At 45.5% G+C, this 25,666-nt stretch overlaps 1 protein-coding gene across 21 annotated transcripts in view; it reads right to left on the bottom strand.

Annotated features, from left to right (window-relative positions):
* Positions 1–25,666, bottom strand: part of UNC80 (unc-80 homolog, NALCN channel complex subunit) — a 3,486,058-nt gene that overhangs the window by 245,327 nt on the left and 3,215,065 nt on the right. For 19 of the 21 annotated variants that reach the window (XM_069615884.1, XM_069615886.1, XM_069615897.1 and 16 more), the window contains 2 exons: positions 16,465–16,603; positions 9,493–9,549 (listed from right to left, as the gene is read on the bottom strand). In XM_069615884.1, coding sequence (XP_069471985.1) covers positions 9,493–9,549; positions 16,465–16,603 — 196 coding nt within the window. The remainder of the gene's footprint in view (positions 1–9,492; positions 9,550–16,464; positions 16,604–25,666) is intronic. The other 2 variants (XM_069615890.1, XM_069615903.1) reach the window with 1 other exon arrangement.

Here is a 25,666-nt window from a genome sequence, read left to right as displayed (position 1 = left end):
TGCCACACTTCATCCTCCCTGTCTTGCTCTGCAGGGGCCAGCGTCTCTGTGTCCCACTATCTGCCTTCTGGTCTTGGGAGATACTCCGGCTCCACTGTGACTTCCATTCAACCTCCTACTCGTTTCAACCATTGAGTGCATGAGTGCTTTTTATACTGTCTTTACAAACTTACAGGGTGCATTATGAACGTCAGTTACCTGACTTTGCCTGGCCTCGTTAATGGGACATAGAAAATGGAGAGATTGATGTGCCTTGATCTGCATCCTCTTCTTCTCAGTACTATAATGGTGTTTCTTATAGGTAACCTGTATTCCTCTTGATCTCCTCATCATCGTCTCAGTATGTGTTCGAAATGGGTAGGGGGGCCGGGATAAGATTGACAATAGCCCCTACAGGCTGAGGGATAGTAGGGTGATTGATAATGAGGAACGGGGATACTGTGTCTCACCCTCAGGTATTCTCTTCCCACTCGCCAAGGACGCCGTACTCAGGTGATCCTCCCTCGTTTGTCTGCCCTCAGGGTTGGGATCCAAAAGCAATGGCCCTTCCCAGGCCACCTGAGGAAAGAATGTGAAGACGCCCTCAGGTTTCTCACGTAGCGCATATACAGAAGGTACTCCGCTGAGTACGAAAACACTGTCTATATGCGAAACTGGAGAAAAGCCTGTTTCAGGCAAAGGGCGTAGAGTTCTTGCACTATCTGACTATCTTCTCACTCCCAATGGGATGAAAATGGATCAGAATAAAGTGTAAGCCATCCGGGAATGGCCCATGCCGATCAATCTCACAGAATTGCAGCAATGTTAGTGTTTTGATGGTTTTTGAAAGATTTCTCCCACTTGGCGCCGCCTCTTAATTAAATAACTTGAAAGTCTGTTCCCTTCATTTGGCATATGGCCACGCAAAAGGCGTTCAACAATCTCAAGTAAGTCTTCTGTCCGGCCCTCTTTTTGATCCAGCATGACACTCACAAGCCATTTGTTTAAACGAGACTCTGCCAGCGGCGACATGGAAGCAGTCCTGTTCCAGAAGCAGGAGGATGGATTAACTCATGTCATGGCCTATCACTCATAAATACTTAACCCAACCAAGTGTAATTACATCATTTAATAATCAAGAGGGCCTAGCTATCAAGGACAAATTAATTCAATGATGTCATCTGCTGAACAGGGCATTGCATCCAGTGGAAGTACTCACAGACCATAGAAAGCTGACATTTAGAAAAGAACCCCTAAGTCTAAGCCCACAGCATGCCCACTGACTGCTGTTTTTCACCCGATTCAATTATACCATGTCTAATTATCCTAGTTCGACACAAGTTAAAGCAGATGCCTTGTCCCACACCATTTCCAACTCCATGAACCTGGTAGATCCTCTACTCAATCTGCAACTACAATCGGAGCTCCGGCAGGTCTGTAGAAGCATGCAAGCCCTTGAGGTCATCAAGCTTGTGAACTAACAACCCGAATTACAACCATCCCTGAAAGACACATTATACCTGCAAAATAGACTGAATGTGCCCCTGCCATAAACTCATTGCAAACACCTTGATTGATGTCACGATTCTAAGCTATGTGGGTGAGCCTGAGAGAGATTGATGTAATGGAGATAGTTCGCTTTGGTTTTGGTGGTCCCACACAGCAAAGGATATTGAAAAATATGTAAAGGAATACACAGTATGTGATCATCTGACAGAACCACAGCAATCAAATACTTGCCTCTTGGGTACCTCTAGACATGTTAGACAACAGACTCTGGGGGGCTGTCACTATGAACCTCATCATTGAGTTATGTTACATTATTACGACTTGTACTGCTCACCGCTGAAATGTGCATGGTCTGCAAGCGCTCTAGCAGATCAGAAAGAGAGTGGGTGGCTTCCAATAGTTAGCAGGAGAGGGAAAAAACAAGATTGTTTTTCTTTATATTGATGGTGCAAACAGAAAGTAGCCTGTGCTCTGTCTGTATGGCAGCTTTCTGTGTGCGATGGGTTAGGAGCATTGATGGCCTTGTTTCCTGGAAGGAAACATCATGTTTGTAATGTGTGCTTGCTGTTGCCGGGGGCTGGGTGTGTAGTTGGTGTTAGTGGTGTAGAGTTGTGTTGTTTGGAGTCTGGGGAGAGGGTCTTTCAAAGCCATGTGTGGGTCACTAGCTTGAGTTTGGAAGTGGTGAGTAAGGTGGAGAAAATGAGTGGTGGTCAATAGGGGGAGTGGTTGGTCCCGCAGGTTTTCCATAGCCACTGCAAGCTCGAAACTGCACTGTTTTTCCATTGTGGTGAAAGGAGTTGGGCTTTTTGGTGGTAATAGCAGGCTGATGTCCCGAGTGACATTTTTGATAATAAGGAAAATCAGGGCAGGGTTCTGTTTGCTTTAGCAGTGCAAATGTATAAATATATTTATAAATATTATTTACTTGGAACTACTAGAGTTTGCTTGTTGTTATGAATCTAGACATCAATGTCTTAAACAAATACTTACCCAGCGCATGGGAGAAGGGCTGTCTCTTGTAGATTAGTAAATTCTGGCACACTCTGGCCGAGCAATTAGGTTTCCAGGTATACCACTCCACTGCTTTTCACTAGCAAACTGATGGCCAAACTGAACAAATCAGATAGAACAGTATCTCTGCGGCTTTATATCCCAAGTCCAAGACAAGTGGAGTAAACTCTTTGCATTGGACGAATGTGCCTACAAAAACCATCATCATCATCACAAATGCTTTGTCCGATCCTAGCACCAGACAGGTTGTCATCCCATTTGTTCCCTGACCCACTGCCCAGACGCAGTCCCCTCCTCACTGCATAAGAGGTAACCAAAATATGGCCCTCGTGTAACACAGCCCATCACACACTACAACCAGCTAAAGACACATATAAGTAACTTGCTGATCATAAGCAACAGCCAGCTTCAGAAATGCAGTCCAAAACCAATTTGGCCAGTAACTAAAAACAGCCATATTTCAATGTCTCCACAAGTTCAAATCCTGGTTTATTTGTCCTTTTAGGACTTTCTAAATTGATTCCCCGATAGCTACCAAATTGCAACTTCCCAAGCAATGGTACATAAATACCATCTTTCAAGTGTACCCCCTCAGACCTGCTCATCCTGCACATCAGCACACTAGCTATTTCTGATTCTGTTGCGCCTGAGATTCTGTCTGTCCTTGATTTGTGCATGGAGGGCACAGTTCGAATATCTGCCCCACTCGAAAAGTCAAGGCCCCAAAGAATGCTCTTGGGATCCTGTCACTCCTGTTATCTCTCTGTGGCAGTTCCACTACTGTCACTCTGCAATGCTTGTCCCTTTGGGCGGAGGTAGTGTCAAGAATCAATGCAGGTCTTCCCGCAGATCACAGGCTCCATTGGTCTTGGTGTTCTCTGGATGTACTGCAGGGGTTATCTCTCTTTCAGATATCAAATACAAGACGCAGCCCACCTGTGTGTGCAATGGCAACCTATAAATGCTGGCTCTCTGCTCATGCCCTTTCGCCTTGCAACATCATTCATTCAGTAACACAAAAGGCTTTCCGTGATTGAAGTGAAAGCCTTCCTCTGCCCATGCTTCTTCTCGATGACCCATCCCTGCTGCAGCCATCCGCCAAGTTAATCGTGTTGCAGGCCAGTTCCGACATACTAGCTCAGTATTTCTTTAACTAGTGTGATTAATTGCCAGACCATCTACCTTGGTCAGTCAGGGGTCTGTAAGGGGCATGTGCACCTGGGGAGTAGGAGGACAGTAGACAAGTTCTAGTACTCATTGTATATCCTCTCTCCCTATGCCAGTGATTCAGCAGTGTCATTGCTGTCCCAGCCCTTCTTGCCTCTATGCCTCACAATTGAAGGAAGATGCCCATTCCTACTCTGTTCAGCAAACCTGATACAATGGACATTTCCTGTTGTTCTGGATCACAAGTAGTTACAGGAGGGGAGCTGAGAGAGACAGAGGGGAAGATCTGTTGAACCACTGCAGTGGATAGTCCCCATTCACGAGGGCCCTGGCTTCATCTGCTGGGCTTGCCCAGCTGTACGCTGAGATTCCATGACAGATTTGTCACCACTGGAAGGATGTTATATGCCAAATACCAGCACAAGATACTGATAGCCAGACGCTGGTATCCTCCTATTTGTTCAGGTTAAACATCCCTGTGGTGTGGTCCATGTGGAACAACACCTTGTGATCTGCGATGGAGAGCAGGAAAGCCTTCAGAGCCAGAAGAATCACTTTCAGTTTCAGAATGTGCATGTGGGGGTCCTTGCCTTGCAGAACCCATAAATTGTGACCTGGGTACCTCTTTTAGTTTGTGTATTATGGGTCCTAGGTCAGTATGTGCAGGCCCCCTGGTCACACACACTTAGTTCCCATTCTAAAGCACAGGGCAGTTACATGAAATCAGTTTGGGACGCTGTCCCCTTATGGCAGGTAGCACCCACCCCTGAAACAATATTAGGCCAGTAATAAAAGACTTTCCCTATTCCCAAAGAGAATCACTTTATGTTATCCTACTGGAGAGGGGTGTATAAACACTGCCCCTTCAAGAGAACGGAACATAGCGAGTGAAGAAAAACATAAAGCAGAAGAAATTAATCTCTTTGTCACAAGTGGCAAACACTTGCTCTCAGGCAATGGACATCCTCACACAGCGGGTTTGCTGCAGACACAAATGCAGCATTAATTTCTCTGCAGTGCGAGCAGAGTTGTGAAACACAGGCTGATAATCATTCTAAACAGGAAAACATGAACAACCCAGGGCATGCAGGAGGGAGAACATCCAAAATGGTGGGAAGGCCTTTTAAAGGCTTGGTCCAGCACCAAAGTTCCAAATCACACACAGCTGAACCAAATGGCATAGCAAATTAAAGCTACGCATTCATTCACATCCACAGGTGCAGACCCTCACAGAAAACTCATCCTCCAGCGAGGGATCAAAGAGCTATTTCAGCCCAGAATCTCCATTTCGGCAGAAGGGTGTTTGGAGTGAGAGCTGGTGGCAGGAAGTAAGAGGAAATTGGAGAGTATAGTAGGAGTTTTGAGGAGATTGGAGAAAGGAGGAGGTTGGAGCGAGAGGAAGGATTTGGGGGAGTAGGGAGATAGAGCTAGAGGAAGACGTTTGGAGAAGGTTGGAGCGTTAATGAGTTTGAAGGAGCCTGCATAGAGAAGAAGGAGTTTGGAGGCAATTGCAGGTACAAGACTAAGTTTGGAAGTTTGAAGAAGGAAAGAGTTTGGAGGAGGTAAGAGAGAGAGGAAGGAGTTTGAAGGAGGTTGCAGAGAGAGAATTGATCTTGGAGGAGGTTGGAGAGAAAGGAGTGAGCTTGGAGACAAGAGAGGGAGATAAGTTATCTTGAGGAGGTTTAGTTAAGGCTGAAGTTGGTTGGGGTCACATGGAGGAGTTTGGGCCAGGACAGAAGTAGAAGGTCAGAAAAGCACATCAAGATGCTAGTGAGACTGTAGACAGCAAGTTCAGGAAGGTACGGAAGGGCACACCTGGATCCAAGGCAGGGATTAGGTGTGCGATCTAGACCAGAAGAGATGAAGGCCATGATGGGAGGAAGAATGAGCACATGGCGTGGTAATGAGGAGGTGAAGGACCAGAGCAGGTGAAGAGAAGTGGTAGAGAGGGTAAGAGTCAGGATCCTAAGGCAGGGTGGTGACAGAGGTATGCTTAAAGCTCGCCTCTGTGAAAACCAAAGAGAGGCAAACTTTACTGTCTTTCAAAGTTGATAAGAACCACAAAGAAATACAGTGAAGACCATAAAAGAAGGGTGTTGGAACACCTAATACCTGAGATTAAAAACCAAGGTGAAGAGACCCTGGGAAGAACAGAAAAGAAGGGTGATAGCCCTTTTAAACCCAAAACTGACAGCCAAAGAGAAGAGACACTGGGAAACCCAGAGAAGAAGGGTACAGGCTAAATCTGATATTCCAAATCAATGAGAAGAGACTCCAACAAGGCCAGATAGGAAGGGTGGAGTAAGGGTGCAGTAAAGCCCTCTAATCCAGAATTTGAGGTCCCAGAGAGATTCCCAGAGGAGGAGGAATAACCAAACCCAAGAACAAATACCATACACTTTCCCAAATGCTTCCTCCTCATAACACAGCAACATCAATGTCTTTTTGCTATGTTTAGATTTTGCAGAAAGTATGAAATTGCATTCTTACTAATCAACATCATGTTCCTGATGACTGATTGTGCAACTTCATCTGTACCTAATCACTGCTTCTGCAATCTCATCTGCTCCTGGCAATTTATTCTGCAGCCCTGTCTTTCCTGAATTTTGAATCTGCAATTCCATAGTTCCCTGTCATTGATTCGGCAATCTATACTGTTCACAGGTATTGATTCTGTCAGCCACAGTGTATCGCAAAGGACAAGAAAATCCTGTAAATTGACACTGGCTTACTGCTGATGCTTTCAATGAACATACTGGTTAGCATTCAGTTTAGAGATCAGCAGATAATAATTGGAGTCTACCAAACAAGGATTCCCACCAGTAACATGAAGACATATCTCAGTCAAGAGAGTTTTATTTTGGATTAGATCAATTCACAAAAGTGCATATAAAAATAAATAAATACAACACAGTTAAAACCTATAAAAGTTGTACAATCTATAACATTTTAAAAGATAAAAGAAGAAATATAAGATAGTACACAAAACTTCCAGAATAAAATGTACCTCTAACATTTAAAAGATTCTCTCTCCTCCTTAACGCCAATATCGACATTCTAACCACTGCAACACAAGTATTTCTATTGGGCAAAGTTAAAAGTTATATTAGGGCCAGTCTATGGTTCCTTATTTCATGTTTCTTCCATATTTGTACTATTGAGTCCCTCCAAACGTTGTTATATAATGTGAAAAATAGCACAAAGTGCGTAGGAGTTTCACAGCTGTATCTACATAATCACATATTATCATTGACTTTATTTACATCTGTTGTCCCCCATGTGCACACTGGTATGCTCAAGGGCAACAATCCTAATATGAACCAAATTAGGGCCGATCTATAGAGAACCATCTATGCCAATGCAGCACTAAACAAAAACTGTTGAAGATAATAACAAATCATGAAATGAGCATATTTTCTCGATTGCTTTTTCAAGGCAGATTTACTGACATGCTTTAGGGAACTTCACCTCAGAAATTGATTATACAGGTTTACTTTTGTGAATATTTAGAACCTGCAGTATTCAACAGATGCTTCTATGAAGATTATGGATTCTAAAGTGACTCAATGTAATGTCTCCTCTAAGCATTAGAAAATGTGCCCTTTTCATATCCTTCTGAATTTGTCACACCAAACAAAACACAAAGGGAAGAGTGTACTTATTGCAATGCTATCCATAGCAGACTTTCAACAAGTTTATTGCAATCTGAGTAAACTAGCATGAAAAATAAAAGGCACAATTAAAAATGAAACATAAACATTACTTTTGAGGATATGACCTACTAAAAGGCATTGTACCACACAATGTGTGTGCTATGCTCAAAGATACTTCCCTTTCTACGGGATAAGCCATGAAAATGAGATTAACTGGTTTTACAACAGACACAGCTAGTTTCCCTTTCTAAAATAGTCACAGAAAAGAAAAACGAGCAATATCCCAAGATATGTCGATATAACAAAGTGATACATTACAATGGAAACCACACATACAAAACACACATAACATGAACAATAAATGGAATTAAGTCAGACTTTTCGAGTTATTACAAAGTGTTGCACTGGGGTGCCTAGCCTCCTGATTTGGAGAAGAGTCCATTGACAGCGGTACAGTGGGGTTGATCCACTTAGTTTAGATCAAAGATATATCCCCAGGGAGTAATGATTCCTCTGAGAGTAAAGACAACTTCGTCATAAGCAGCCAGACTACTCCTCAAACTTTCCAGAAGAGACCACATCACCCCTGCCCTACAAACACTACACTGGCTCCCAGTAAAACAACGTTATTACCTTCAAAACAATGTGCATAACGCCAGGGCAATCTGCGGACAAGGAGCAGAATTCCTTCAAAAGAAAATAACAAACTACAAGCCAACGAGACCCCTCAGATCAACTAACGAAATCCGCCTGGAACTAAAACCTTACATCAAGAAAAAACTCGGAGGCACCGCCTTCTACCACTTAGCCGCAAAAACCTGGAACAGCATCCCAAAAGAAATAAGGAACACCAAAGATCACCTTCAATTCAGAAAATTACTAAAAACCTGGCTCTTCGATACCAGAGACTAAAACCAAAGCAGCAGTAAGACAAACGACTAAACCGGAAAGGACACTGACAAGCCCCAGAACCGACTGATAAGCACTCAGGGCACCAGGAGGGGTGACGCCAGACAGAGTGGTACACATGCGAAACCCACAGAGACGGAGACAACAACCCCAGCCAATTCTTACCATCCCCAACCGCCGTATAACTACAACCAGGTACCACTGGGTTGTGGAACTAGCGAGATACCACCAATCACTGCACTAAGATATGGACACTGGCATGTGCACTGGCCATGTGGGTGGGGGTGGGGAGCATGCAACGCTGTTGACAGAACGGGCGGAAGAGGCAGTGAGATGCTCAAGGGGCCTCGTATACAAAACGAGCACGAACCTCCAGAGGCACATGATGCCCAAGCACCCCATCGAGCGAGATTACACGAGCGCAACTGGTCAAACAGGATATAGATGCCAACTAACCGAGACCACTAACAATTTCCTCCTCCGCATACACCTCTCAAACTCCAAACCAAACACAACCACAAACCTCCAGCACAACAAACCGCACAAACTTCACCACACTGCAACAACAAAACAATAAATGCACATAGAACCGCACATCAGTACACGACGACTACCGGCCGCATACACCCCAGGCCCAGCCGACGGACCCACCGGGCTGAGGCTGCCAACAGTACATCACTGCTCTCTTGCACTTTTCCAACCTCCACCCACTAACTCACCCGCCCTCCCTCCCTCTTTCAGAGCCGCCAGAGCACCAGGGGACCACTCCGGTGGTGATAGTGCGTGGTACAAATGTCCTTTAACATTAACATTAACATAAGAAAATGCCTTCCCACGAAAACCATCCTTTCCCATATGGTGTTTTTGAAGAAACTAGAAACATTAACTCTATGGTTTAGAAATATTGCTCAAAATTGGACAATAGCAAATACATCAGAAAATCACTATTTCATGTTTAATTTAATGATTATTGGATTATAAATGGAGCGGCTAACAAGGCATAATTCTATGTACGACAGATTTGTTTTGTCAATGGAAAATGGGTTTGAGTTTGGGTTTGATTTTCTTGCTCAATGTTGCTAGCTGTGGAGAGAAACGTAGCTGGTCTTGCTATAACTTTGACTTGCAGGCTTCAGAGATAATGAGTGAGAGGTTGTGGGGCGAGATGGAAAGACAGACGATATAGACAGGGAAGGAATCCGTTTAACCCCTCCCACCACCCCCCTGACCAAACACTGACACAAAGTTAGCTTTGACACTGTACCTAGTGAGGAAGCCCTCAGCAGCCAGGCCCTGGGAGTCCTCGAGGACATTAGGTTCACTGCAGGAGGGGCAGGGAGATGAAGCATTTAGGGGAAAAAAATTGAACAAAAAAAGCATGCACTTGTCTTTTGTTTTCAAAGATAAATATATATACAAACATAATAGAAAGGAAAAGGAATAAAAGGACAGCATAAAATTTGGGTTTGCATTCACATAAGACAACATAAGAGGTCATAAGGGAATGTGCAATGGAGACCCACTTTCAAAGAGACAATGTATAGAAAAGGGTTTAGGCTTCTACTTATCAATGATTGATTTTCTGTAGAATGTAGTATGAAAACATTTTGTGCTTGAATGTCTGGTCATTTTAACTTCTATGTTTGTATACTTCTCTTGTTTTATATATATATATTTGAACAAGCAGCGAGTTTTGCCGCGAAACGTGTTAATGTCCTCAACGCGCACCTTTATTTGCATTTTGGGAGTGCCATACTCTAATGGCTTTTAATTTTTCTTGCCGAGTTGTAAGGCTTCAATAAAGATAGTATTTTTCTAAAAATGAACTATTTGGTATCCGGACATTTCCTCATTTAATGGCTGTGGAGAGTGCCACTCACTTTGCCTGATGTGTATCAGTGCCCCAAAGATATATATATATATATATGTATATATATATATATATATATATATGATTTTAGTTCTGGATTTATAATACACAATTATGGACTTAATCATCTCTAGTGCATTGTTGTCTGTTTTCAGAATGTCCTTAATATGAGGGTAACGCAGGTACGTATGTGCAGGTCTAGGTTTTTTCAAGGCTTGGGGAACTAAACATGGAAACATCTGTTCCAAATGACATATTTGGAGTTAAGCATGGTAGATATTGCTAATGGGCAAGCGATGGGGCCAGTTTGGTAAATGGAACAATATTTTTTGCAGATGTCCGGTGGATGGAGAGTCGCGAATGCCAAGCACCTAAAGATGATGCACCATATTTTTGAAGATTATTCTAACCCTCAAAGGAGTCAGAAAGGTGCCCTAACACTCGGGTGACTGGGGCTCTTTTGTATTTTGGGCCCATCTATGGTCTTGTAGCCATGTTCTGGGTATTCGTAGCGCAGACTAGCCAGTCTGTTTTGTTGCCAATATATCCTATCATGGTTTGATTTTTTTATCTGTTTTTGATAGGCATATATTGACCATATGGCATAGGCACAGATGTAATCAAGGCTTCAAAAGTCCCCTTCATATAGGTTACAAAATGTCTGTCTGAATTGTTCACCCAGTTGTAGTTCAACATTTTCATGAATTCGTTTCAACTTTGGACAGAAGAAAGAAGATGTCTCAGTCCCAAGGAAGTTTGGACTGGCATAGTGGAATGAACAGTACAAACATGGATGATATTCTGCGTTATTTGAGCAGGGTGTGCTAGAACTCAGACAGGAAGGCTATATTTCCAAGTATTGGTAAATGTTGCCTTCCTGTTCTTCCAGTAATATCACACGTAATTATCACAGTGTGTTTTGCCGCACTCATCCTTTCCTAATGGATTCGACTGGTGAGGTAATCAGATATTTTTATGCTAGCCAGTGCCAAAAATCTCCATATGAAGGTTTGTATGGAAAAGCAAACATTTGTTATCACCCATATGACATAAATTGCCCTCCACCTTCATAGGTCTTTAACAAGCTTGGTCAAATACTGAAGAGTGTTCAAATTTTGTTTTGAAAGAATGAGCGCAGATTAATCAAAGGGACTTCAGTTTACTACGGCTATGTTACATTAATGACACTGCAAAGGGATACTTCAACACAAGTGTTCATTTTGCATGCCTCCTACCTTGGCTTCACTGAGTGGGACATAGAGTGGAGGGAGAGAGAGGAGGGTATGTACTGGAAGAGTATTGCTCAAGTAACTGTGAATTTGGAAACGCCTTCACAGCAATCTATGCATTGTCCCTTTATCTTGCATATTAACAGTACATCATAAAAAATTAAGAACAGTGAATAATTCCAAATATTCAAATACAGACATTTAACTAAACAGGGTTAATTGTACCCAATTATCTGTAAATGAGCAATGAGGAGGTCCTTTTAACATTGTTCAGCCATTTTTACATGAATATTTCTGATAGTTATGAAGCATTCCTGTCCCAAATAGACTGCCAAAACAGCATCTGAGACACCCATGAAATGGAATAAATGCATTATGCTTAAGAATGTGTAGCATCTAAACATATAGGGTTGGCAGAAGTGCAGCAAAGTCTTTTTTCAAAGATTCGAATATAATTTGGGTTAAAGAACATTCCCACTGCAGATGACCCTGATATGTATGGCTCCAAGTTAAATATACATGTTTTTACAAAACACAGCATATCTACCTTGATGGGTCAAGTCAATAACACTTCTGATCAAAATGTTACTTTTCTAACATATGTACCCACATTCAGGTCTCCAGTCATTCCTATCAGGTGGATGGTGGACGCATTGTACACTCCTGTGAAGGGCTCAGCCTCCGTCAAGTAACTGTGGTTTCTTCTGCGCCTACTTCCTTCTCCTGAAGCTGCACACCACACCGGCTTGTCAATGCCTGCAGTCCCTCCCACCCTGTGGTAAATACCTCTCCCCTTCCTTCAACTGACAATGATTGAGGCTCATTGCAAGTGTGGCGGTGCAGGAAAAAAGTTGTAATACCGTTTACCTCAATTTTTCACCACACCGCCAAACTACAGGTTTGCCCGTATTACTGCATGGGTATACCAGCAATATTTAAAGGTAAAGTGGAGGAGTTACCTCCAGCTTCAAACTCCATTAAATGGGGATTTACACCAGCAAACCGCCACTTGTAATCAGATGGTATTACCGCCAGAGGTAATACCTGCAGTGGTAATACCGCCTGACCAAAGTGGCAGTATCAGTAATTCTGTTAGCCGGTTTTCCCGCGGATTCACTGCCGTACTACTGGCAAACTCGTAATGAGCCTTAATATGCTTCAGAGTCTGGATTCCCCACTCCAGGATACACTCGACTTCACATGCCTCATACCAACATCCCATCATGTCTTTGGTGGGACTAGTCCGTCCATGGGGGTAGTCCGCGCATTGTATTTCCTGGCAGAAACGTTCAGAAAACACGCTCTGGCCTTCTTCCTTCCCCCCACCCCCTATTAAATCCTAGGATAGATCTGCACTATGTAAGCATAGCCCCAGGATACTAAAGCTATAACCCCCTCGGAGGGTGGGCTTTCCCGGCCAACAATGGCACTGGGACAATGTGAAACGTGGTCCCTGGGCAATTACCAGCTGGCACTGCTTTGCATCTCAGAAGTTAATGGTTAAATGCCAATGCGTCCGATGGAAACCTCTGAAGTACACCTTCCATCACCATGCATTTTTCACTTCTTCAAATAATGTACGGTGCCAGAATAGTGATCTTTATAGCTTGGTTATAGCTCGGTCACCAGGAATATAAAGCAGTGTCACTACCATAGCTTTGAAAAAGCTGTATCTCCAGAGTGACAAAGAAAGAGAAATGTTGCTTACCTTCCAGAACTTCAAGAGAGGCATTCATAGAGTCTCTGTGTTGAAAAAATGGCTTGCTATGTTTTCACAGGAAGATCAAGGATCCTATAGAAGCTAAAGGCAAGTGCAACTCTATGTTTTGGGAAGCAATGATAATTCATTTAATTTTGGAAAGACATTATTAGTCTCAGAAATGGATTCTATGTACATTGATGCTTAACTATCTTTTGCTGGCTCTGCTCGTTTAATGAAATTGAATACTATTTTTTTACTTTTATGGACCCGTAAAAAATAGAATTGCCATTAGTAAGTCTTTCAATTCTTTGAATAGGATTTTAATCCAAATGAAAGATTGTGATAAATCAATCTGTGGAGCTAAAACATTGACTAAGTATAGTTGAAAGACATGTTCCCATTGAAATACATTACTAGACATAACGTGGTGATTGAAATGCACATATTGTATTTGCAAAGAGTTACCCGCAGAATGTGTGGGCTGGGAATTATCAATGTGGCTTGATTGATACTGTATAGGTTGACACATTGTATAAGAATATGGGTGGTGAAATCATTATATATTAAATAGGCACAATCTGTACAATCTGTTTTTCATTGTGCTGAAAATGAAAACAATAAAACATATTTGTTTTGTTATTTTGTTGTGAGTCGGCCAGAGTCATAGTGGTTATAACACAGTGAATATAACCTACACCTCTTAACAATGTCCACTTATTATGGAGTTATTTTATAAATGTTTTCCTGACTCAACAGGAATGCATTTCCAAATCAGCATGCCTATAAGATTATTAATATTGCTGGGTCAGAGTGAAATGATTATCAGATAACCAGTTTTGCCTCTGTTGAGTATTGAGCACATGGTATGGCCACTGACACTTCTGAAAATGTCTTGCTGTTCCTAATATACGTTGAACATGTTAAACCGAAGGCCACACTTCGAGGTTTGCCCGTACACTAAATGCAGAAACGTTCCCATTTGGGACAATAAGTTCTTCTGGTAGAAGAAGGTGCTGGTTTCACTGACATTATAAGACTCATTGTAAAATGGTCCAATCGTCGTGGTTTCATTTTTGGGATGTGCTCACTTTTGGTAACACATCTAGTCCACTGACTGACTGGCTTATCTGTTTCACAAATAGCTGAAGATCTCTGAATTAGACATGGTGAGCCCATGATAGAACTACCAGGATAGCTCCAGCTGATCCTATGACCGTCATGCAAATTATTTTAAGATGAGGAAATTAATTTTCGGCACTATAATGTCAGCCCAGGTTCAGGCAGCATCTAGCCCAGAAAATGTGGTCCTCTTTATGGAGTAAAACAGTCAGCACTTCGAGTTCTCGTTGATTTGAAGCAATTATTTTTCTGGGTGTCACCACACATTGTTTCAATACAAAAAAGTTCTGCTTAAGCACCCTGTTCTAGGTGACATAAAATGTGCCACTCTAGTTCTAAACCCTATCACCACATTATATGGCTTCCTGGCATGGGGTGAGAAAACATACATTGGTAATTTCTTCATGAGGATGGTTGTGTTTGTTGTCTGTTAAATTTAAGACATATTTGTCTGGAAATGCAAAGCCAAAGGCTCCAAGCTCCTGAGTTTTTATATGTAATGTCTGTTTTCTTGGGGACCACTTTTCACACCTAAACCAAAGTAAGCTCCTTGCCCATCGCTCGATAAATTGGTTAAAATCAACTGTTGGAAACGTAGCAACAGATGCCCCTCCAGAAAACGAATTCACTTTATTAGGATGTCACTGAGCCTTAAGTACGTCCAGTCTTGCAAACAACATCAGGAGGATGTTGGATACCATCAGACCAGGCACTGTCAGAATCGCTTTTGCAGGCACAAGTTTTAATGAGCATATACTATAATGTAATGTAACAGAGTCTTGAATAGTGTGGCTTTGACCATTTTGGTGTCCTCCTGGAGATCAGAGGAAAACAATATACCCAGCATAGGGAATGCTCTTTGTGATTTTGTGTTTTGGATAGATTCTATTATGGTCCATGTTTGAGATCGGGGTGAACAAAGTCTCTGAAAAGACAACACACCACAGTTGCTTCAACTTTGTGGAAAATCCTTTCCTTTTCAGATCCTGTTTGATTCAACTATTTAAGAAGCAGACACTTGCAGGAATAATCTTCAGTTAGGAGCAGGTGTTAGAGCAAGGAAGTGTATGAACTGCTTAGAAGCTGCAACACTCCCAAAGGGAACAACCACGATTGCTAGTGGCATTCAAAACAATGCCCTTCCTTCCAATGAGATCCGTTGCTAGGAGAACCATGATATAGAGCAGGGGACTGCGAACTTTGGCTCTCCAGATGTTTTGGACTCCCATGATCCCTCATCCCTGACCAAGCTGACTAGGGCTGATGGGAGTTGTAGTCCAAAACATCTGGAGAGCCAAAGGTTGCAGACCTCTGATATAGAGGTGTCAAGCTCAGTTTTCCTCTGGCTGAAGTTACCGCTGTGCTCTAAGGTGCTGCATATGAAGGAAGCAAAAGTATCTAATTTTAGACTGAAACTCCTCTCAGGACTCCTCTTTGTGAGATTTGCAAAGAATTTGTTTTTCTAGAGCGTACACTCTCAAAACAGTTACACACAGGAGTGCAATGAAGGCCAAGGGAGGTGTTTCCATGAAACTTTGCGGCTGGAGGTTGAACCCTACCCAGTCATGATTGTAGTAAAAGTAAATGGTGACATTACATAAACATACATATCAAAGGGGCTTGCCTTGCTGGTAGCAAAAGTGTTCTTAGCACAAGCATACACAAACAACTGCTTAACGCAGCAGAACATGAAGAAATGGTACGTGAGGCTGCATATGTGTTGCACACATTCCTTTGTTGGATTCCTGGACACAGGTCCTAATGACTGGAACAATAGTTTGTGCATGATTGCACTAAAAATATGTTTCTATCTGGTGTAGCAGGAAAAAACGCTCTTCGTTTAAGATGTCCCAGATATAAAACCTTATGTAATCCCCATTGGGTTTATTTTAGGTTAAAACCTAAATGTCTACAGCTATTCGTTTCTCCTAAAGCTTCTGGCGTCAAAGGCTGAGTTTACATGCAGCAAGATTACTACCAGCTTATTGGAATGTGCCATTCTCCTGTCTATGTTCACCGCATCCCTTTTGCTCAGATCAATGTATGAGTAAATTTGTAGGGGTGAAAGTCAGCAGAAACCTTCAAGAAAGTAGACTTAAGCAAACATATCTTGGAACATTTTGGGACTGTCTTTGTATCGAATTTCATACAGAGTAAGAAGTAGAAGCGATTTGTGCAGAAGTGTACTTCACCAAGGAGCTTCCTGCAATAGACACAGTTTTTCAAGTAATGCAGGCCATACACATTTTGTGCTCTATTTCACTGTAGGGCTTGCTGGACAGTACAACAATTGAAGACTTGTTTGGTATCTGTTACCTTTGGCTGGGCAGCAAGCCCCCCTCGGGCTGACGAGCTGGTATGCTGGAGATGTGGCCAGAGAAACGACGTCTCCCAATGGAAGTCATTAGGAATTCTTCCTGTTCACTTACCACACTGGGCATGCTCACAGAGTCATCTAGAAGTGGAAAGAGAACAGAATAGTTAATTGGGTTGTTATCATTGAGTACTGTAATCATTCCCATTCAGCCATTAAAGCATCACATTTCCCTCAGCTTTGAGAATAGGATGAACTTCCAATATTAATATAAACAATCCGCAGCACTGGCCTGTGCTAATTAACATACTAACTTGTAACACCCTTTTGTGTCATGGTTGTGTTCCACAAAATGTGCTACTTTTAGAGAATTGGTAGGTATTATTATGCATCACACATAATGAGCAAAGTCGTTCTTCAATAGAATAAACACCTATAGTCACTACCCCTACGATCATGGTGAACATTTTGCACTATATTTGTAAAAATGTTGTATTTTTCAAATCTAATGATGTCAATGCTACCGTGAGCCCTATGAAATTCAGTGTCCACAAAAGGCCCCAGGCTCAATACCATATTAGCTTCCAATTATGGAGAATGAACAAGCTGGAAGGTCATGTTATTCCAGATCTTGGAGGAATGGTAATTTTCATGGCACGTCATAGAATAAAACTCCCTCTTGGAAACTAATAAAACAGATATGGTTAAGTCATACTCGCCTTCATGATGTAATTCAGAATCTTGAAAGGATCAGCTACAGCTTTCGAAGATTCTACATGAGTAATTCTGTAACTGACAATGCGGAAGATGCAAAACAATGTATTTGTACCCTGAAGAAACAAAGGAGCCTGTAACACCAGGACTCTTGTAGTAGCAGAAGCTCCACACAAAGATGGCCACTGCCATCCCGTGCGTGCAACCAGCATCTCTCCAGGCTCCAATGATCCGCAAGCCACATTGGCTGCCAGCAGAATATATGGAGGACTAGACCCCAAACCAGCAGGGACAGCTGCCCATCTCCCAAGGCCCACATCCAAGGCTAGCATTGCCTGTCTTGGCCTGTCTAGGCTTGGATGGTGCACCCAGCCACTCAGGCTGCCTCTGGTCTCTACAACCTCCCCACGCCTACCTACAACCTAACCACAATGCAGGAAGGATCAAGAGGTACACAGCGCCCACAGATGTCCCCAAACCCTCACAAGGTCTGCCTCCTGTGTCAGCTGCATTAGCCATCTTGTCTAATCCATTGTTCTAGTGCTATTCCATGTCCTGAGCCCCCCACCTCCTGCCCCAGCCCTCCCAACCCAGCCTCACTCAAGCACCTCACAGTGAAGTGCAGCGCAATCTCGCAAGGAACTCGACAAGCCTGCCACGCTCCTAGGAGTAACCACCCTACCTTTCATGGCCGGCCTCCCCATCCCTCCACCCACCTGGTTTCTACCGCCGGTTAAACCTGTTAAGCACTGTGCTGATTCCTCACATGAAATCGCAGAGAAATTGCACCCCAAGTAGATGAGGCCCACCTCTTTGACTGAAGTGACCTTCTTCAGGCTCGTCAAGTACTGTATTCTACCCCAACTCTCCCCATTCTAGCCTGACCTCACGCTCAGCCCCTCTACACCTGTACCAGTCTAATTGACCAGCAGGCAATCACTGGTCCAGTGCTCTCCACCACAACCCACCTCGTTCTTACTACACCTCACTATCACATACCACCATCACCAGTCCCCCAGACTTGCATCCAGTACATCTCCCCCATTCTCAAGGTAATGCACGTACAACAGGGATCCACTGATAGCACCTCCACCCTCGGACATTGACGCAAAGACAAATTATGCTTTGTGTTCATACCACAGCATTGGTCTCACCCCTGGATGGCATTTCCATCCCCATGGAAGGTGAATCAAGATGCTCAAGGCTCTCTTCGGGAACCGCCTCCCACCCTCTTCCCCCTTCCTCATCCATAGCCCCTGTCTCTCCACCAGCTATCACCTCACACATAAGTATTGCACACTGCACCTCCCCGACCAACACAGGGACTCTGCCTCCAGATAATCGGGCCGTATCTAACAAGTGTGCATTATTAAATGTCCGCTCACTGGGAGCTCATGCTACCGCTGTCCATGACCTCATCATAGATCAGCACCTGGACATTCTTGCTACCCCTGAATCTTGGCTCCACAGTGCCTCTGGCCCTCTGCTCTCATTAGCCATCCCCGTAACTATACCATTTTTAGAGCAGATTGCTCCAGCACCCAAGGAGGTGGTGTTGCCCTTATCGCCAAGGTGACCCTTGACATCAGCCAGATCTGCATTCCACCGCTACCCGGTTACAAATTCTTCTTACTAAAACGCAACATCAACCCCCAAACCACCTACAACCTACTACTACTCTATCAACAACCCAATTCCTGCATCCCACCGGACTCAGACATTCCACTCCTTGTCACTCCACTCATCAAGCCCACCACAAAGTTCATCATACTGGGTGACTTCAATCTAGGTTTTGATGGCCCTTCAGACACCAAAGCCACTGCTCTCAGTCAGTCACACAACTCGTCTCCTCCCCTAACCACGACAAAGGGCGCTTCCTTGATTGGATCCTTACTACCAACTCCTCCAAAAAACATCTCTGGCATCAGTCCTGTCCCCTGGTCTGACCACTCCCTGATTGATTATGGTCTATCTCACTCCCTCCCCGTTCCCAACCTCACACCACCCGCCATCACTATATTGGCCTGCAACACCTGCAAGCTCTTGCATAAGATTTTTGGGTCCTCTCGCCAGACTTTACTCACATCCCTACCGTTTACAAGCAAGAACCCACAATTACTAGCAAACCTCTACCATCAGAGCCTCCATACAACCATGAACCTGCATTATCCCACTCAAAACCAAAACACCCAAACCATTCAAACCAGCTAACATCTGGTACACTGAAGAACTGATTACGCTCTGTAGACATAAAAGAGTTCTAGAGCACCTAGGGAGGAAAAAGCCCTCCCCCACCAACTGCGAAAACCTCATCAAGATCAACAAAACATACACAAACACCCTAATTACATCCAAAGCCAATTCTTTTAATAAAAGAATTACCAATGCAAGCTCCAATGCGAAACAACTCTTTTCCATACGAAAACCCAGCTCCCACAAACATCCTGCCTCGCTCTGACAAAGCCTGGTGTTCCACTATCCAAACAACCCTCGCTAACAAAATCATTACCACCTCACCACCACTCTTCAGCTTCTCCCAGGTAACCCAAGCAAATGTGCTGGAAACTTTTCAGTCTCTCAAACCCACTAATTGCAAGGGTGATACATGCCTTGCTCAAGTTTGTCAAGCTCTGTGCGACTGCGCTGACTCCCATTATTACTAAGGTGTCAATACCTTCTTCTTGACAAACTCAGTATGTACCAGCACTAAAGCTGCCTGGGCCACCCCCTTCCCACAAAACAGTCGCCTGACCCAAAATGCCCCACTATCATCCCACCACCTCTGTCCCATTCCTGCTCAAAATCCTGGACTGTATGGCATACACTCAGATACAATTGTTTCTAGAACCCCATTGCCTTCTAGGGTCAAGACAATCTGGTTTCCACCCTAAACACAGTACAGAAGGCTTAAGTTACTTACCTGTAACTATTGGTCTCCAGCATGAGTCTGGCATGGATTCACATGCTCATGAATATTCCCTGTTGTCAGACTGGGAATCCTCAGTAAAGGAAAAAACGGTTTCACTTTCACTTTAAAACTGTATTTCTCCTCTAAACTAATCACTGTCCTCTGGGTCACACTGCCCCCATCCAATGACAGTCCTCTCCTCAAACCCTGACTCTGGCAGCCATCTTCAGATTTGGTAAGAACGTAAAAAGGCAGTATAACCAAGAAGAGCCGCAGAGGGGATGGATGGAGGGTTCGCATGTGAATCCATGCGGACCCATGCTGGAGAACAATAGTTACAGGTAAGTAACTTAAACCTTCTCCAGCATGGGGTCTGCATGGATTCACATGATCATGAATAACAAATACACAGCAGTACACATTACACAACAACGGGAGGTGAAGGCTCAACAGAAGCAATTAACAACGCTGGAACAGACTCACCTCAAGTAAACAGGTTGCATAGCACTGCTTGGCCAACTCAGGACTCCTCCACGGAAGCCCTGTAGATGCGTTAGAACTTCGTAAAGGTATGCATGGACCTCCGCGCTGCAGCCCTGCAGATGTCGAGTAAGGGGGACACAAGCAGGAACTCTGTCGTAGCAACGATCGCTCTGGTGGAGTGGGCTCTCGGACCACTCGGCAGAGGCTGGATCGCCAGCCAAAGACAGTGTATGATGCAGCCGGAGAGCCATCTTTAGATGGAAGCCTTGCACAAGGCCTTCCCATGATTTACAGGTCCAAGGTTCACAAACACTTGAGAAGTCTACTGAAAACTCTTTGTGCGTGCTAGGTAGAACTTCAAGGCACAAGCACCGTCCAGCGTGAGATGGCCTCCAGGTGTACCTTGATGGATGCGTGAGCCAGCCCAGCTTTTGCCAAGGAAAGCAAGTATGGAAGAATCTGTGGGGCCCTGGCCCTCAGAGGGGTAATCTTCTGCGACCGGCACCATGTAGCAAAACTCTTCCACTTATGGCTGTAGCACTTTAGAGTCGACAAGGCCCTGGCTTTGGTGAAGACCTCCCTGCAGTCCGCTGGCAGTCCATAACCTCCAAACTCTACGGCTCTAGGAGCCATGCCTTCAGGTTCAGAGATCCTGGGTCGTGATGAAGGATTGCACCTCCCTCCCTGGTGAGCAGATCCAGAAGTACCAGCAACCTGACTGGAGGTGACAGTGTCAGGCTGAGTAGGTCCGGATACCAAATCTGCCTCGGCAACTGTCACTGTATCATCTTGCACCGACACTGTCTGAGTGTGTTGATCACACGCAGCAGAAGAGGAAAGGGTGGCAAGGCGTACAGAAACAGACCTTCCCAAGGGAAGGAGAACGCGTCCCCCATGCTCCTCGGTTGGTGTAATCTGCTGGAAAACGTCTGGCATTTTGAGTTTGCCGCCGTGGCAAAAAGATCGATCACAGGTCTGCCCAATTTGACAAAGAGATGGTCCACCTGATCCAGACAAAGATCCCACTCAAGGCAGGAGCAGGACGAGGAACATCCCCTGTGCAATGGCCCAATGCCTCAAGTCCCGAGCTTCCTTGGAGGGCACTGGGGATTGTGTGCTCCCTTGCTTCCTGATGTAGAACATGACAGTGGTGTGGACAGTGAAGATCCACACCACCTTGCCTCTCACAGAAGGTAGGAAAGACTTGAGGTCCCAGAACACTAACGTAACGCCAGGATGTTGATGTGCAGATCCTTCTCCTCCGGAAGCCACAGACATCTGGCGTTTAGATGTTCGGTGTGAGCTCCCCAACCTTCCAGAGAGGCATCCGCGGTGACCGTCTCCTGGTATGGCAGGGTTTGAAATCCCTCACCTTGGTATGGGTGTGGGAGCATACCCCCCACCACTCTATCGCCCGCCAGAACTCCCCGTTGAGGTGGATCTTGTCTGCAAAATTCCCGAACACCTAAATCCAACGTGCATCCAAGAATTCCTGTAGGGTCGCATCTGCAACCTGCAGAGATGGACGAGGTAGATGCAGGACATCATGCCCAGCAAAGACTTGATGGCCTGAACCGTGGCCGTCTTCGCCGATGGCAGCTACCTTCCCTTGAATGGCTGCTAGCCTCTCCTCCAATTGGGATGCCAGACAAGCCACTGTGTTGAGTCTGGCGCCGAGGAACAGTGCGTTCTGCGATGGCGTTAAGCTGGACTTCGGATAGTTCACGAAGAACCCCAGCTCTGTCAGTAGCCGAACAGTCTCTTTCGTGTGTTCGTCAGGCAGTTCTCGAGAGCGGGCTCATATCAGCCAATCATCCAGGTACGGGTATACATGCACTCCATGCAGACCCAGGTGGCCCACCACTGGGGCCAGGCATTTTGTGAACACCGTTGGGGCTGACATTAAGCTGAAAGGTAGGGCCTTGAACTGGTAGTGTTGGTTCTGTACCACGAACCATAGGAACTTCCAATGTTTCCTGTGGATGGGGAGATGGTAGTATGCATCCTCTAGGTCCAACGGCATCAAGAAATCCCCTTCCTCTGGTTGAATGAGCATGTGTTGCAACCTCACCATCCTGAATTTCTGGGATTTCAAGTACTTGTTTAGACGGCGCAGGTCCAGCATGGGTCTCCAACCCCCTGTCTTCTTTCTGGCCAGAAAATATCTGGGATAGACTCTGGAGCCCAAGAGCCGTTGGGGAATTAGCTCTATAACCCCATTCTGTAACATGGCTTGCACTTCTTCCAGGAGCTGAGGGTGCTTCTCCTGATGGGGAACCAATGGAATATGGGGGGACTCCAAGGTGAAAGCGTCCAGCCATCTTCACCACCGAAGATCACCCCATCTGTCGGTGGTGATCTTCTTCCACTCACTGATGAACCTCATCAGCCGGCCTCCCACCGGGGTCCACGAGTGGGGGCCGATGTCTTGGCTGTTTCAGGCTTGCTTGGGCACCGCGCCCTGCCCTGCGGGTGACGGCGAAGCTGACCTCTGCTACCATAGGCCTGGAAGCGACCCCTGTAGGCTTCCTGCGTGGAGGATTGGGGAGGTTGCCTGTATGACGTGTAGTATCCCTTGAATGATGACGAGTGATGCTGCTGCAGAGTGCCAAGGGAACGTGCTGTCTCTGTCTTTATGGCTTGAAGGGATTCGTCGATCGGCTTCCCGAACAGATTATCGCCGTCGAACGGCATGTCCAGCACCTTCGCATGAACGTCCTGGCAAATGTTTGTGGCCTTCAACCATCTTCTGTATCCCATCTGTTGGAAGTCTGTGTCGGAGATGTCCACTGCCACCATAATGGCATGGTCCGACGCCACCTCCCCTTCCTGAAAGAGGGCGAGAGCTTCTGTTTTCTTGTCGTCGGGGAGGAATTCCAGGATAGGGCCCAGTTTGTACCAAAGCTCCAGGTTGTATCGGGACAAGATAGCCAGAGCATTAGCCGCCTTGATTGTGGATGCCGCTGTGTAGATGACTCTATTCCCCATCGCGTCCACATTTCCTGGTGGGGGCCAACTCTACTGAGTCCAACGACGGTTGTGACCTCAAGCAGTTGGGTGCGGAGTCCGGCACCCTGTATTTATTTGCCAACCTGCTTCGTTTGGTGAGAGTTGTCCATGGGTTCTTCCTGAGGGCTAGGCTTTCCTCCCAAATGTCGTCCAAAAAGGATACCGCCATGATCGTCTTCCTCGTGTACTCCCATTGCTGAGCAAGGAAGCCCTCCTTCTTGGTTTACTCGGGAACCAGCTGGAACAGCTTGCAGGCCCTGGAGATCATTGAGTGGAATGATCCCACCTCATCTGGTGGAGAGCCACTCGGAGGCACGTCCAGGTGCGGTGATTAGTCGTCTGCCGGGACAAAGTCGTCATCTTCATCGGTTTATATGGCCGCCTTTACCAGTGTCCGTGTGTGTATCCGGGTCCGCTGGGGGAGTCGGGTCCCAATGTGGTGGAAGAGGCTAATGCGGTGGCGTCGGATGATGCTTCCACTTCTTACGCGGAGGGTGGTCAGGGGCCTGCGGTACAACAGGTGCCTGTGCTGTGGGTAACCTCTGCTGGATCTTTATCACTAGAGTGTGGAGAGTTGACAGGATGTCAATCCATATGTCCCTCGGCTGTGGAGGGAATGATGGAGTGCTAGGCCCTGCGCCAACGTCTTCCTTGTGGACTATATGGACAGACGCTTGGTCATCGTCTTCCGTGGATGAGATGTCCATTGGTTGAACGTAAGCCTTAGAGGGCTGCTTTGGGGGTCTCTTCGCCACCTCCCTTTTTCCCTCACGAGGGCCATGTACCAGGGCTTGAGCCGATGCTCCCCACCACCACCCGGGGTGCCCGCAACCTTAGCCGCTGCCTCAGCAGCAGTGTCGTGCCTGGGAGGCAGGAGGGAAACCCTCTGCCGCAGACTGATCAACCGACCGTGGGAGACTTTTGCAGCCAAAGCATTCGGCCTCCTCAGAAGCACTACTCAGTGCACCATACAAATAATAATTGCAGGCATCTCGCCTCACCACCCCAACCAGATTAACCCAACTTGCCTTGTTAAAGACCCTTGTGTGGTCGAAACACGTGTCAGCACCTAAAGTAACAATAAAGACCCAATGGCACAAATATTAGAAGCAAGAGTGCTCCTCATTCAACAAAGTATGATGAAGCAACTATTATGAAACAACAGTAATCTCTAACAAACTGCATACAGAGCGCCTAATTTGTGGGAGTTCAACAAGAACTTTCTGATCTCTGGGCTGTAGGGAACACTCTTGTAGGGTCGCTAGCACATGCCATGGTGGTCACCCCAGAGGATGTTGACGAAGCAGTTGACAGAGTCTTCGGCTGCACCCGATGAGCCTGCTGTGAGGCCTTCATCTCTTCCTTTGGCCTCTGTTTGTCTGATATGTCCCATAGCTTGGCCGGGTAGGAGGATTTCCACTTTGAGGAGGAACTTGATGGCAGGCTGGCTAATGAGGCGAAGAGCAATGGAGATTGCAGTCTATCCGATCTGGGACCCGCATCAGCTGTGAACCAGGTGGAATCTTGCGGCTCTTGGCCATCTCTTGGACCGCCACGGATGGGGCGCCCTCAAAGGACTTCGACCTCCTCCCGGAGGGAGGCCGCTCCTCGGACCGACCGGTCCTGGGTGAGGCATAACCCTGGTTGGAGCACGGGTCAGAGGCCTTGCTCGACTTGAACCATGCTGTGTTAGGGAGAATTCTCTCTTTAGGCTGAATTTCCTAACCTAGTGAGTCCCCCAGCAGCTTTGCTGGATTTCTGGAGTTTGTTTTTTTCCTCCTGCCAAGAGTGAGACTCTTTTCCTCCCACTCTTGGACATGATTCATGGTATTCCTTTGATTGGTAATGTGTTTTATGGGCTATGGGGTCCTTTACTCCATAGGGTCTCATGTGTTTTTCCTCTGTGTGTTACACAGCACCCTCCGTGCAGTAACACAGGGGTGTCATAGTGACACCCCACCATAGACTCCATACCCTGGGACTGACTACTGTCTCCCAGGGCATGTAAAGTCACCATTGGCTTTACTAGTCCCAAATTATTAACAGAAACCAGTACAAACCATCATATTGTGGACGTACTGGTCGGGGCA

The sequence above is a fragment of the Ambystoma mexicanum genome, chromosome 9 (genome assembly GCF_040938575.1).
Source record: "Ambystoma mexicanum isolate Mex_15411 chromosome 9, UKY_AmexF1_1, whole genome shotgun sequence".
NCBI classification, from domain to species: domain Eukaryota; kingdom Metazoa; phylum Chordata; class Amphibia; order Caudata; family Ambystomatidae; genus Ambystoma; species Ambystoma mexicanum.
Note: the sequence above shows the minus strand (reverse complement) of the source record. Positions and strands in the feature narration are given on the sequence as shown.